The sequence below is a fragment of the Canis aureus genome, chromosome 19 (assembly GCF_053574225.1).
Source record: "Canis aureus isolate CA01 chromosome 19, VMU_Caureus_v.1.0, whole genome shotgun sequence".
In the NCBI taxonomy this organism is placed as follows: domain Eukaryota; kingdom Metazoa; phylum Chordata; class Mammalia; order Carnivora; family Canidae; genus Canis; species Canis aureus.
The window spans coordinates 6664118-6679105 of NC_135629.1; the positions used below are offsets into that span (position 1 = coordinate 6664118).

General features: G+C 52.2%; 1 protein-coding gene across 1 annotated transcript; it reads right to left on the reverse strand.

Moving 5' to 3' along the window:
* Window positions 1-2825: 2825 nt before the first annotated feature.
* On the reverse strand, window positions 2826-14549 carry RHO (rhodopsin). Its single transcript, XM_077857743.1, has 5 exons — window positions 11791-14549; window positions 9640-9808; window positions 8194-8389; window positions 7853-8092; window positions 2826-7007 (listed from the first exon to the last, which is right to left on the reverse strand). Exons 1-5 carry the CDS (start codon window positions 12149-12151, stop codon window positions 6897-6899), a joined length of 1077 nt encoding a protein of 358 aa, XP_077713869.1. The 5' UTR covers window positions 12152-14549; the 3' UTR covers window positions 2826-6896.
* Window positions 14550-14988: the final 439 nt, after the last annotated feature.

The following is a 14988-nucleotide window of genomic DNA, read 5'->3' on the forward strand; positions in this document are numbered from 1 at the left end:
CTTCGTGCAGAATAGTGTGCAGCCATTTGAAGTGTGAGGTGAATTAAACCAAACAGGAGGTGGTACTTCACACCTGGTAGAATGACAGATATTTAGCTGTCTACCGATGCTGGGTGTCCAGAACGTAAAGAAACACATAGCTGCTGGGAGAGTAAGCTGGAAGCCACTCTAGAAAGCAGTGCAGTGACATCTAATAGAACTAAAGACAGATTTGTGCCACATCGCACCCATAGCACTCTGGGGATAAATATGAGAGAAACTCTTACACTGATAGACAAGGATGCTCACTGCAATCCCACCAAAAATTCAAAACAACCTAAATACCCACCAGGAGAAAAGTGGACAAATACACTGTGTTCTAGTCACATGGTGGTGTAGTATACAGCAGTGAAAATGAGTGAACCAGAGCGGCACCTGGTTGGCTCAGTCAGTGGAGCATGCAGTGCTTGCTCTTGGGGTCATGAGTTCAAGCCTCATATTGGGTGTGGAGTCCACTTTAAGTAAATAAACTAATTAGGGGGGTGGAGTGGAGGGAGGTGGATGTGAAAATAAAGATCTTTTATCTCTTCCAAAAAAATAAAATAATTTTCAAAATGAAAATGAATGAACCCAGAATGTGTCTGTGGAATATGCTGCCCCCCTTCTCCTTTTTTTTTTTTTTTAAGATTTTATTTATTTATTCATGACAGACAGAGAGAGAGAGAGAGAGAGAGGCAGAGGCACAGGCAGAGGGAGAAGCAGGCACCATGCACCGGGAGCCTGACGTGGGACCCAATCCCAGGACTCCAGGATCAGGCCCTGGGCCGAAGGCAGGCGCTAAACCACTGAGCCACCCAGGGATCCCTGCTCCCCCCCTTCTGAGAAGAGAGAATGCATGTGCGAGTGTGCGTATGTGTGGGTGTACGCACATGTGTTTGTGTATAAGTGAAGGCACAGAAGAAGGTCTGAAAGGATTCATACCAAGGTAATAGCAGTGCTTACCTCTGAGGAGGATGTAGGATTTGGAGGGGACAGGTTCAAACAGATCTGCATTCTTCTCCTGGTAGTCTCTTTATTGTTGGGATTTTTCCAGGGGACTCTCCATGACCAGATGTCTGGATTGAGGGAGGTGGTGGCCATTAAAGTGTTCTAAAGTGAAATCAGATATCGCTCCCCCGCCTAGCACCCTTCATAGCTCCCCACTGCCTGTAAGTGGAAGCTTGACCTCTTGAATCTGCCTTATGGACCCCCTTTCTCCCTGGAACCCCACGGTCAACCACTGTGGCTCTTGGAATGGGCTAGATGCTAACAGCTGGGCTCTCTTTCTCCTTTGTGTTTCTTTTATGTGTGTGTTAGATGGATGCAAAAATAGCCCCAATTTCTCACCCCTGCCTGTCCATATCCATGTCCATTTGCATGAAACTTTGCAGCTCCTCTCATACTCCTTGTGACTTGCTTTGATCAACAGAATATGGTGGAAGTTCCATGTGAACAAGCCCTGGCTAGCCTGCTCGATGTTCAGAGGCCCACAGCATGGTCACTCCTGTCACCCAGCCCACAGCTGGTCCACCAGCCAAACCTCCAGTTGACCACAGATGTTTTCATGAGCCCAGCAGAGTTTGACCAAGCTGAGTCCAAATCAGAAGTCCAACCACTTGGTTGACCCACAGAATCACAAGCAACAATACATGATGTGTTGTTATAAGCCATCAGGTTTGCAGGTTGTTTGTCATGCAGCATAAGTTAACTGATAGAGTCTACCTACAAGGCCTTTCTTTACCCTCACTCACCTTCTCTGTATGGTTTTCCATTCATCCTTTTGGACTCAGTAGAGCTCTGAAAAGCCCCCCACCAACCCCTTAGGAGGTGAGGACCCCCTCCACTGGTTCCAGCAGCCCTCAGGACCTCTAGCACCCTGAGTTACAGCTCTCCCACACTAGCCCCTGAGTTTTGGAGGGCCCCAGGGGTGGGCAGGGCTGTGTCTGTCTTGTGCCTAGTACAGTGCCTTGGCACACAGTAGGCACTCAGCACCCACTGCTGTGAAACTCCAGTGCCAGAGCCCAGCCTGGCCGAGCAGAAGAAGGCCTGAGAACCATCTGCAGGAACCATGTTAGAGCAGGAAACAAGATGAGGCAAAGAGGCACATGGTGCTGGCACAAACAGGGGCAGCAATTTTGATCACATTGTGGGGAATTTCCAAGAATTGAGAAATAGAGAAAGACTCAAAGATACAAACATTCCCACGAGCTTCATATGAAACCCTGCTCCTGGGCTGTGCCAGGATAGAGCTTTGCATTTGGAGGAAAGAAGTTCTAAAATGTGCTGCAGATCTAAAAATTCTTCTAGAGGATTGCCTTTTTACAGGGAAATGATAAGTGTGAGGATCAGACTGCTGGAGAGAAGAAGGGCTGCTCAGTGCACTTATGTGACTCCTACTGAGACCGGTAGGGGATTTAAGTCCTGCTGACAACTGTTTTACCATCGTCAAACATAGAGTGGGGGGTCTCCTCCAGGTGAACTTTCTCATAGGTCTAAAGATTACAGTTCTACTTTTTGGAGCAGCAATAAGGTGTTTGTTTTGTGTAACGCTAGCCCCATGTATTTGTGGGCATTTGTGACTTTAGTCAATAAATGCATAGAAGGCAGGGCAGAAATAGTAATAGCCATCATGTTCTATGTCCATGTTTTATATTCACTATTTTATTTATACATGAAGAAGCTAAAGTTCAGAGAGGACCTGGGCTGGAACCCAGAAACCCTCCATGTTAGTGAAGAAACCAGCTTATAACTCCAAAACAACAGCGGTTGAAACAAAAAAACCCCATGAAATCATTCTCTCATGAGACTCTTCAAGTGTAAGTTGTGGAGGGTGGGAAGGCAGCATGGGAGATCCAGCCAGGCTCCTTCTTGCTTGATGCTATGCTGTTCTCTGCCCACAGATTCCCCCTCAGGACACAAGATAGCCGTTGTGGCTCTGGTCATCATGACCACACTCCAGCCATTAGACAGGAAACAAGAGAAGGGGAAGATGCCTCCATTCTCTGAAACGTGCAACCCAGAACTGCACATACCATTTCCGGTTATACCCCCTCGGCCAGACCTTAATGTCATGCCACTGCAGATGCAAGGGAAGTGGGGGGAGATGCAGTCCTGTGCTGAGTGGCTAGGAGCCCAGCTAGAACTCGGAGTGATATTACTAAAAGAAGGAAAGGAAATGAGTATCGGGGGCTGTTAGCACTTGCTTCCACCTCTTCTGAGGCTCCTCCATTATTTTAATCTCTTGACCACCGCACCAGGGGCTGCTCCTTTGAACTTGGTTCACAATTCTGGGAAGGAAACTCACATTTATTGAGTGCCTACTGTGCACTGCAGTTTTCATAGCAATAATCTCATCAGTCTCTATAGACAATTCTACCAACTGGGATGAGTCTCCTTTTTAAAGTGGAGAGGCCTGAGACCTAATTAGGTTGGGGGACATAGTCTGAGGTTGCATGGCTGGGAAGAGCACCCACTGCCTCTCTGGGAGCACCCTGGGGGGGGCAGGAGTGCATGTCTCTGCTGGGGGGGCATGGGGTAGGCTGCCATCAGGTTTTGCTGACTTGGTGGTGCTGGAGTGGGAGGGTTGGTTCAACACTCTCTCCTCCAAGAGGCAAGATCGAGGTGAGAGAGTTCTGTGTCCTTGAGGCTGACCAGGTCACAGACCAGAGACTTGCTCCCTCCCATCCATCTCTGAGTCCTCTGCGCACCCTGGCCTGGGGTCTGCTTCCTTACACTGGGTTGAGTGGATAGATATGAGAGTATACAACAGGCATTCCATAAACCTGATGCTACCTGGAGCCTGGAGATGACGTGGGTCACACCCTCAACCCAACCTAACCTAAGTCGGCAGCTCTTTGCCTTTATACATGGCAAGTGCCCCAAAGTGGCTGTCACATCAATTATAAATTAAAAAGGGAAAGAGAATTTTCTCTCTACCAGGAAAAAAGAGACTTTTCTGGTTTGAGAGTAAATTATTTTCTCTGGATGTGAGGCTGAAACGAGCATATCGTTTCTCAGAATAAGTGGGCTGAGGTGGGGCAGTGAGGACACAGGGCTGCCGGCCACTGTCCCTTCCACTGCCACGCCTGCCCAACACCCTTGACATGGAGAGTGAGACCTGGGGGACCAGCCGTGGGAATCTTCTCCTTGGCATCCACACTGTGGGAAGGAGGCCTGGTGGAGCGGGACATCGCCCACTTCGTGGCCAGCCCCTCTGGGCCACTGTTAGCTCTGCCCACCCTGTCTCCTGCCCTCCTCCTTTTGGCAGCCATACCCCCCAGGTATTTTTTGGGCTCCTTCCAGTCCCCACCCTCACTCAGACCATTTGGTTTATTTACAGCTGGGGGGATGATCAGGTGACTAGGCCTGGCCAATCAGAGGATGAATCCCCCTTGTAGCCTGGTGATGGGTTTTGGGGTGAACAGCTGACCCTGGCCTGGCCAATCAGAGGATGAATCCCCCTTGTAGCCTGGTGATGGGTTTGGGGGTGACCAGCTGACCCTTGCTGGCCAATCAGAGGACAAATCCCCCTTCTAGCCTGGTGATGGGTTTAGAGGTGACCAGCTGACCCTGGCTTGGCCAATAAGAGACCTACCCAGGGAGCTTTGCCAGAACTGTGAGGAAAGAGCAGTTGACTTTGTGAGCTGCTTCCCGAGCCTAGGACTTGCTGGTAGCCCTTTCATGCCACCTCTTGGGAACAGTCAGCCTATGTGTGGAGCCAACACAGAGAAAAGCATAGCCAGAAGGGGAGATACAGAAGTCTGATAACATCTGAGTGCCTGCATCCAGCTGTGCCTGAAGCCCTGAGCTTTTTGTTTACAGAAGCCAATAATTTCTTCCTTTTGCTTCAGCCCTATTGGTTTAGAGTTCCTGCGACTTGTAGCTGAAGAAATCCTGACTGACATCCACTTAGGGAGGCAGAGTAAAGAGGGGTCACAGTAAAGAGCCCAGCTATTACCTGCTCCAGCCCCACCATGACACTGAGGACCTTCCATCTCAGGCTCCAGCCACCCTTTCCCACCTTGGAGGTTGAGGGTAACTCTTAGGCCTATATCTCCATCCTTGTTCCCCTTGCAGATGATGTTCTCTCCATAAGGCCTCCTTCAGACTGAGGCCCAGGAATGTCAGAAGTCTCCCACTAGCTGCAGTGCGCCAGGATGTAGGCTGGCCACATGAAGCTTGCAGTCCTCTTAAGCTCAGTGTAAGATTCCCCTTTTGCAGATAAGGAGACGCAGAGAGATGACAACTTGCTTGCAGTTTCACAGGCCACCTGGGTCTCTGTGACTCCAAAGTTGGGACTTTTCTCATGCCCAGGTCTGCTCCCTCTACCCCGCACCCCCAGGGGGCTCTGCCGGTTGCCCAAACCCAGCATCCTGGGGGTCAGGATCAGGTGGATGCTGCCCAATTTCAGTCCATCCTGCAGATAAAGAGCTTGAGAGCAACAAAAACCACCACCCTTAACACCAAGTATAGGAGCTGAGCTTTTAATGCCCCAATTTGCTTAGTCTCCAGGCTGAGCCAGGGAGAGCTAGAGCTTCGTGTTTTGGTTATGGAGGGGGGGCAGTTATGTAGGCAGCTCGATTCAGATGCCCAGAGTTCTGGCCAGCTTTGCACCAAGGACTCTCCAGAATGGAGAATGGAGTGGAGCTATTAAGACGGGCTCACCCAGCAAAGGAGCTGGAATCTGGGACCTGTGAACATCCCTAGGGAAGGTGAGTCCATCTGAATTTCCTACTTTTTGTTTCTAAGCTCTTTGAGACAAGGGTGACACTGGGGAATCAGCTCTTCATTAAATGTAGGCAGGTAAATATGGCTTCTAGAAGCTCCAAGCTGGCCCAGAGTTGCTGTGGCCTAGCTGCTGGGCAGGAGAGTGGGTGGTTTGCAGAAGCTGAAAGAAAGGCTTGTTTCTCCCTAGGCCGTATTGGGAAGGGGAAGCACCGGGCCTGCAGCTCCATGCCAGAGGTGAGACGCTGGGCCTTGGTCCAGACCCCAGTGCCCTGACATTTTTTCAATCCTGATGACTGCGTTTTGTGTTCCCTTGACTGTCCCTCCCTGCTGCCCAGCCATCAGCCCTGGTCTGGCCTTGACTCCTGGCTAATATTAAAAATTCTGCTCAGGCTGTATGCTCAGGGCTTTGCCCGATCTCAAAATGGTCACTATCAAGAGGAGATGATCATATTAATTAATTATATTGATATTCATAATGTTAACTACAATCTGTACAGCTCTTTACCATTTACAAAGTGCTCACACATGCACACACACTGGCACACACACACACACACACACACACACACACACAAAATCTTGTTTGATCTTTCACAGCAGCCATGTGTTGGCAGGGCCAGGGATTTGGGATTTCCATTTTTCAGGGAAAGAAAGTGTTTCCCAGGGAGGGAAACAACTGCTCAGGGTCATCAGCTGAGGGTGAGCTGCTGCTGCTAAGGTGTTTTCAGAGGATAGATATGCTCTCCCAGCCCACTCATTCCTCCATTCATTCCTCCATTCGTTCCTTCCCTCATCCACCTAGCATTTATTAAGCACCTACTGTGTGCCCCACTCTGTGCTAGACACTTATCCCTAAGTTGGGACACTTTTCCAGAGAGCAAGAGTTCTTGTGTTCCTGAGAGATGAGTTGGGGGGAGGAGGGGCAGAGATCCCACTGGCCCCTGGGAACTCGACTCCAGATGGAGCAAGCATCCTTGCCGAGTGGGGAGCCTCATCTTCTCTCATTAATTCTTTTTTTGTTTGTTTTCCAAACTCAGGGAGACTCTGTAACCTGGTTCTGACAGGACTGACTCCTGTGGGGCAGCTGTGGCTGGGGGTAGGTGTAGGGAATGGGAGACTCCTACAATCGGCCGTAGAGTCCTTGGCAGGGCTTAGGCCGGTGCCACCTGGCTGGTCTCCGTCTTGGAGGCGCTGGCAGAGGCCTCATCGTCACCCAGTGGGTTCTTGCCACAGCAGAGGGTGGTGATCATGCAGTTCCGGAACTGGAAGGCAAGGGATATGAGTCAGGGTCAGGGTCCACTAAAAGTGTGTGTAGCAAACTGGGGTGGTTGGCAAAATTTGCCTCCAACCTCTTCCCTGCTTCTGGCACTCACAGGGTTCCACTGCCCTCTGGCTTCCTGGAGGGAACTTAGTAACGCACATGTGGCCCCCCCGCCCAAAGATGCCAGGGACTGAACCCAAGGGGGTGTTGCTACTGCTGACATTCCGTGATGCCCTCTGTGTGCCAAGGGCTGTCTGTAAGTATCTTATTTAGCCCTAGAGTTTGGGATTTTGCCCTCTCTAGGCATGAAGGCACTGAAGGCCAGAGAAGGGAAGTGACTTGCCCAAGGGTCACAAAGCTAGAAAATAAGAACTGAGATTTGAACCTGATATGCCTAGCTCCAGAGACCATGTTTTCCCCACTGGATCATGTATTCTGCAGAGAAGTCACTGGTTGTTGTTAAAGAACTGCTTTATCCCTTCATCCCTCAGATTAAGACTTAGCTCCTTGTTCAGCTTTGTGGAAAATGGCATCCCATTCCCAGGCTTAGGACTTAGTCTATCTGACTTTTAAAGTGGGCCTCCAGAACCATCTGGCCTGGCGCATCTCATCCTTGAGCCAGTCTCAGAGACACCTGGAGGGCTTGTTAGAAATGCAAATTCCTGGGCCTACCGCGAGCTTCTGATTCAGCAGGAATCTGCATTTCTCCCATATGACCGATGCCCTGGGGGATGCCAGTTTCCCTGCCTGGTTTTGCCAGTGGAATGACTGAGGACACGGCTTGTCCTCCACAGGCAGTGCCTGAAGCCTGGGGCCCCTGGACCCGCCTGTCCCGCCAGCAGGCACCTGCTTGTTCATCATGATATAGATGACAGGGTTGTAGATGGAGGAGGACTTGGCGAAGAACGCTGGGAGGGTCATGAAGATGGGGCCAAAGTCGGAGCCCTGGTGGGTGAAGATGTAGAATGCCACACTGGCATAGGGCACCCAGCAGATCAGAAAAGCGATGACCATGATGATGACCATGCGGGTGACCTCCTTTTCAGCCTTCTGGGTGGTGGCCGATTCCTGCTGCTGGGCAGCTGCCTGCAAGGATATAGGGCCTGCTATCCAGACTCCTTTGGGACAGGAGCCGGGCTCAACCCAACCAGCACATGTGTCCCCAGCACCCAGCACAAGGATCATACCTCCTTGACTGTGAAGACGAGCTGTCCATAGCAGAAGAATATGACAATCATGGGGATGGCGAAGTGGACCACGAACATGTAGATGACGAAGGACTCATTGTTGATTTCTGGCTTGAGTGTGTAGTAGTCGATCCCACATGAGCACTGCATGCCCTCTGGGATGTACCTGAGCACCAGAGGGGAGTGAGACAGGAGAGGGTGTAAGGGAGACCCACGCGTGAAGGACCTGGGAACAGGCTGCAGTCGACCAGAGCCCTGGCTCTGCCAACACACCTGCTGTGTGGCTGGTCTTGCTCTGGGCCTGCTTTCCCTCTCTGTAAAATGGGTATGATAAAATATCTGCTTGGCTACATGACTGTGAGGATTAAATCAACGGAGATGAGAGATTCAAATGCCCTTTGTGAAAACAATGTGCTTTGGTTGTACGGAGGCTGTGGTATCACAAGATGGCCCAGTCTCTCACCTAGCAGAGCCTATACACTGCTGACCTGCGTTGTGTTTCCTCACCAGACACGCTGCTCCCAATGGCCAGAGACTAGGCCTCAGGCTCTGCAAGGCAGAGGTTGGTGAGAGAAGGAAAAAGCTCCCAAATTCTGTATCGGAGGCAGTTCGTACAAACCAAGTTCTTACTAACAGGGTATAAGTATTTTCTAAGCCAAAGATGGGCACACAGAGTAACTAAGGGATCTTTGCACATTTCCTAGAAACAAGAGGTCAGGATGTTTCAGTCATTTCAGAGGATGATGACAATGGTGTTCATTGGCTGTGTCTGTGTGGATGGGACTGGGCAGGACTGGAAAACATAGGGAAAGAGTCTGGAGGGGGTCGGCTCAGATTCAACAGGAACAAAAATTGACCTTGCAGGCTGAGAGAGGAGGGAGGGGAAGAGAGATTTCCTGGAACCAGAGGGACACCAGGCCTCCAGGAACCCACAGGGTCACCAGTCCAGTTTCCCAAACCACTGTCCTCCTATCTCCCATCTGAGCCCCATTTGGGAATGATGGACTAGAGGCTGGACAGGACCTAGTTCCCAGCCCAGCAGCTACAATGTCACCACCTGCACTAGGCAGGCTCGCCCTCCCTGGGTGCTGAGGCCCAAGGTCAGAGGGAACTGCCTATGGGGCAAAGAGGATTGGAATCTGGCCCTGGCTTAGTTGAGGATTAGGGGCACAGCCAAGGTGAAGGGTTGGGGCGTCTTGGATTCTCCTTGACATGGGGGCTCAGGAGATGGGACCAGCCCCCATAGCAACATTAGGATCTGATTCTCTCTTCCCTTGCCCTAAACTCCTCCCTTGGGAGAGCTGTCAGGGTGGCCGTTTAGAGTAGGGGACATATAAGCTTGATGCCCAGAACCAGACAGCACCAGGTTTGAGTCCTGGGTGAGGGACCCTACAGAGACCTCCCCCCCGGGGGCGGGGACCCTTCTCTTTTGCTCAGTGCCATTACCTGGACCAGCCAGCGAGGGGGGGTGCCGCACAGGCCAGCGCCATGACCCAGGTGAAGGCGACGCCCATGATGGCATGGTTCTCCCCAAAACGGAAGTTGCTCATGGGCTTACACACCACCACGTACCGCTCAATGGCCAGGACCACCAAAGACCACAGGGCAATTTCACCTGCAAGGCAGTCAGGGACTGATCAGTCAACACACCACCTACCTGGACCCCACTGCCTAAGGAGGGAGCACTCCTGGGTGGGAGAGGGCGGCCAGGAAGGCAGCCTGGGGCAGGGCTGGGGCCAGGACTTGGGATGGAGATGGCTTGGACTCTGGGAAGAGGGGTGAAGAACCAGTCTGCGAAGGAGAATGTGCGGAGTAGACCGGGGTGACAGGCAGAGTGCCTGTTGGAGTTGGACATCCTCCCTCCCTCTTAAGCAGTGGCCTCTTCCACCTGGGGAATGAAATAACCTGGGTCTATGGGTCCCGCATCTCAGAGCCAGGAAGCTGGGGAATCATTTGCCCAGAGGAAGAAGCAGAAAAGAATGGGGAAATTTGGGGATGCCTGGGTGGCTCAGCAGTAGAGCATCTGCCTTTGACTCAGGTTGTGATCCTAGGGTCTGGGGATTGAGTCCCACATTGGGCTCCCTGCATGGAGCCTGCTTCTTCCTCTGCCTGTGTCTCTGCCTCTCTCCCTCTGTGTCTCTCATGAATAAATAAATAAAATCTTAAAAAAAAAGAATGGGGGTATTCAAACATTACCCCAAAACTCAATGGGGAGGTTGGCCATAGACTCTATCAACCAAACCAGGATGTTTCTGAGAGACAAAGTGAACGCTAATAATTATTACTCCAAAATAATAATTGTAAACTGGTGCCAACCTTGCATGGAAGTGCCCACCTGTACATGGTACCTTCTCATCCCTGTCTTCCAGCCTTTTTGTGTGGGGAAGTTCTTCCCCTCTGAAGAAACTCCTTCCATAGGAAGGCATTACATTGTGTGGTGATCTGTAGCTTTGAAAGATGCTTTCGAGGGACGCCTGGGTGGCTCAGTGCTTGAGCATCTGCCTTCAGTTCAGGGCGTGATCCCGGGTCCTGGATCGAGTCCCACATCATCTCCCCACAGGGAGCCTGCTTCTCCCTCTACCTCTGCCTCTGCCTCTCTCTGTGTCTCTCATGAATAAATAAATAAAGTCTTTTAAAAAGAAAAAAAAAGATGATTTCGAATAGTTTCTTTGGAAAAGTGATGAGGGTGCTGGAGAGACAATAGATCCTGTTTAGCAGCTGAGGAAAGTGAGGCCAGGAGAAGGGAAGAAACACATTCAGGGATGTGGCAGGGCAGTGACCAGGGCCTGGGTCTTCCGGCTCAGATCCAGGACTGGCCCCCCTTCTCTGGGACACACAGCCTCTCAGGCAAGCAGGAGAGAGCCCGGGGTGGCTGCAGAGCCTAGCATCAGCCAAAGGACTGCTCTGTCGCCTTGTCTTCTCTTTGCTTCACATGTCCAGGGCGCTGTCTCAGCCCCATTCCCAGGGAATCTCCAGCCATCACTGGGTGTTTGTCACCCTCAATGAACACAGATCACCCAGCTTCAGGCCACGAGACAGGGGTGAGACAGGGGTACCACATATAGACAGACCCTTCTCTGCAGGGTCAGATGGATGCCAGTGGGGAGAGACTGAGCACATTGCCCAACACAGGCAGAGTCCAGTGGCTGGAGAACTGATCATCTGTGTGCCATCCTGGGCTGAGAGCCCTGAGCTCAGGGATCCAACCTGTCCACCCCTATCCCCAGCGCCCGGCATTGGTCTGACCAGCACAGGTGCTCCAAGGGAAACAGAACATGGCCCGAGGGGCCAGAGCGATGTGGGGTGGAAACTCCCCACCACAGTGTGGCCCCAGCAAGGCCATTGACTTCTCTCATGCTCAGATTCCTTGATGTAAAGGAAGAGAGTGACAGTGTCCAATGCCTGCCCTCAATAAACAGCCTAGCTTATCATCACTAACAGTGTGTGTTGATCAAGTAGACACTGCTGGTGAACATAGTGGGGAGCAGCCCTCTTAGACACCATCCCCAAGTACGGGCTGTCTCTCCAGATCCCTCCACTCCTCCCGGCTCCCGTATCCCCCCCGCCCCATCCCACCACTGAGACCCCAGCTCATACCGCCCAGTGTGGCAAAGAAGCCCTCCACATTGCATCCTGTGGGCCCGAAGACAAAGTATCCATGCAGAGAGGTGTAGAGGGTGGTGGTGAAGCCACCGAAGACCATGAAGAGGTCAGCCACAGCCAGGTTGAGCAGGATGTAGTTGAGAGGTGTACGCAGCTTCTTGTGCTGGACTGTGACGTAGAGCGTGAGGAAGTTGATGGGGAAGCCGAGCACGATCAGCAGAAACATGTAGGCAGCCAGCATGGAGAACTGCCATGGCTCAGCCAGGTAGTACTGTGGGTACTCGAAGGGGCTGCGCACCACACCCGTCTTGTTGGAGAAGGGCACGTAGAAGTTCGGGCCCTCCGTCCCGTTCATGGCTGCGGTCCTGGCGGCTGCCCCGTGGGCGGCTCAGTCCTAAGAGTGCTGCTGAGGCCTGAGCTTGGCCACCCAGGGCTCCGGCAGGACGACTTCAGGCTCTGACCCCCCCCCAGGCCGTTATAAAGTGACCTCCCCTCCCTAAGCTCCTGGCTGAATCAGCACCTGGGAGATTGGGGGCGTTATTAATCATAATAATCCCCACTGCCGCAACTAGGGGCCTAATTGGCTTCCAAGAGTGGCCAAGGTGACTCTAGACAGAAGCCTGGGGCCAGAGAGGGGAGGTGCTGGGGACCCTGGGAAAGGGCAGAAGGCCCGCCCCCAACTCTTCTGGTCCCCAGGAATCTCTGCCCAGATCAGTCTGGTGGCCTTGGCCTGGCATTGGGACCTCTGGCTCCATGCCATGTCTCCCTCACTCATGTGAGCTGACTTTGTCTCCCCACTGGACAACGAGCTCCCAAAGGGTAGAGGCTCTGGTTATTCTCAGTCTCCTGACTCCCCACGCAGCCCTTTACCAATTTCTTCCCCACAAGTCACCTCCTGGCTCATCCAGTTGCCAGGCTCTGAGCCCAGCCCACCTCACCAGATTATGAGCTCTGTGAGGGCAGGGGCCTCATCCTGCCAGCTGTAGCACTCTTCATGCCAGACACACAGCCCGGCATAGCCCAGGAGCTCACTAGGTATTTGAGTTGGAATCCACTCGCTCTCTCATTCATGAAACATTTATGTACAGACCATTGAGGATACAAAGATCCAGAAAGGAGGAGGTTATGGACTGAGAAAGACTCTGACGTGGGAAGAGCAGGTCCAAGTCCAGGGAGGGGCTTCCATGAAGCTAAGGCAGGGGAGACTGTCTATGAAAGGGAGGTGTCTGGGGAGGTGGGGTTTGAGGAAGAGGAGTATATTGCTAGGTTGCCAAGTGGGAAAGACGGGAGACTGAAGACAAGAGCTGGTAGGGGCCTGAGGCAGGGGCCTGTTTGGGGGTGAGGCTGCACATGGGCTCTGGGGCCAGCTCTGATGGATCTTGATGCCAGGCTGAGGAGCCTGGTTTTATCTAAAGGGCAGTGGGCAGTGTCTTGGGCAGATCTCAGGGGCAGATTGGAGGAAATGAGGATAGAAAAGGAGACCAGGGCTTGCTGTGCTGGGCACCAGATTACTGCCGTGAGCAAGACAGGCTTGGTTGTGGCCTCCTGGGACTCCAATGTGAAGGCAAAGCCCAGCCTGGAAACAGAATTGGCTGGACACTGCAGCATGCAGGGCACATCTAGGGACGTCTGGTCAGACTGGGCTGGGTCAGTGGGCCTTGGAAGCTATGTGGCAGGTAACTCCATGAAAGGGGGTTCTGGGGGCAAATGGAGGCTCAGCATGTACAGGCTCCCCCCATCAGTGAAAGGAACACCATGATGCTTCTGAGGAATGAAGTGGAGCAGACAGGAGTGCCCAGCACAAGGATGCTTTAGGACCACCCTCCAGTACATGTGTGTATGGAGCACCGACAAGATGCTCGGTTCTGACAAATACAGTGCAGAAGGAGGATGCCTGCAGGAAGTATCATTCTGTGGGGTTAGCAGGACTTACAAATAAACAAGTATTGAAACAAATGAGATAGGAAAAGTTCAGCTTGTGACCCACTCCCAACACACTGTCATTTGGAGCAGCCTGGGAAGGTGGAGGTTTGAACTGGGAATTTGGTGACAGAAGGAGCCGGTGGGGAAGTGTCCCTGTTTCTGAGACTTCCATCCCTAGTACTCTCCTGTGTGTAGTCTCTTCCCACTGAGATTCCCAGACCTGTTCACTCAGACCCCTTCCCTCCAGCCCTGGCTGGTCCCAGTGGTGTCAGGGCTCGCACAAGGAGGGCTGATGAAATGTATGCTGGTAGAATGAATGAGTGCAGGGGCAGGCATTGCGGGGTGGTGGTGGTGGGGGGTGACCTCTCGCTGTTTAAGAAGCCTGGCTCAGTGATTAGGCCCAACGCTAATGAGGTCAAGGTGGAGGGTTTGATTCTGACGTGGCCCTGGTAGCCAGACGGAGGGAGGAGCACTGGGCCCAGCAGCGGCCCTCCACACAGTAACCCTGTGTAGGCCAGGGGGAGCCTCAATCCTAGACCTCAGTGCCTTGCCTTCACCTCCTCCTAACACTTCTGACAGCCTGGAAGCTTTTATGTTCTGTTCACGTGTTTTCTGTCCATCTCACAGGCTGTCATGTGAGCAGGTGGGGTGGTCCCAGAGCTGAGCACGGTGCTCAGCACGTAGCCGAATGCTGTAAATCATTTCCCCTACACTGGAAAGAGCTGGGATCTCTGTGCTGTTCCCTGATGTATTATCCTTAGGGTCTGGCACATAGTAGGTGCTCGGTATTTGTGGACCAAGTGAATAGATCTATGTTATCTCGGTCAGTGCTTCCTTTTCTAAGTCTCAGAGTTTAATGACCCTCCCTCAGAGGGCCATGGCCAGGGGAATTAAAGGCAGCACAGGGTGACACTGCATTGTATTCTGTGAGGCATGACAAAGAATCTTTTTTTAAACTAAAAATGCTTTTTGTTTAGAGCAATAGGCTCACAGGGAGCAGGAAGTCATTAGAAATCACCCACTCTGACCCTCCCTGCTACATTTCACAAGTGGAGAAACTGAGGCCCAGGGTTGGCAGTGAGTCAGTGGCCCAGGTTACGTGACAAATCTGGGGTATCACCTGCCTGGCCTGCCTCCCACCCCACACCAAAGACAGCTCTCAGGAAAGATCTGCTAGCCTTTCATACCATGGTATAAATGACTAAAAAGAAAGGATTGTGCTGGGCTGATGGGAAAGCCACTAGCCTGAGTCACACAGGCCTGGGGCAG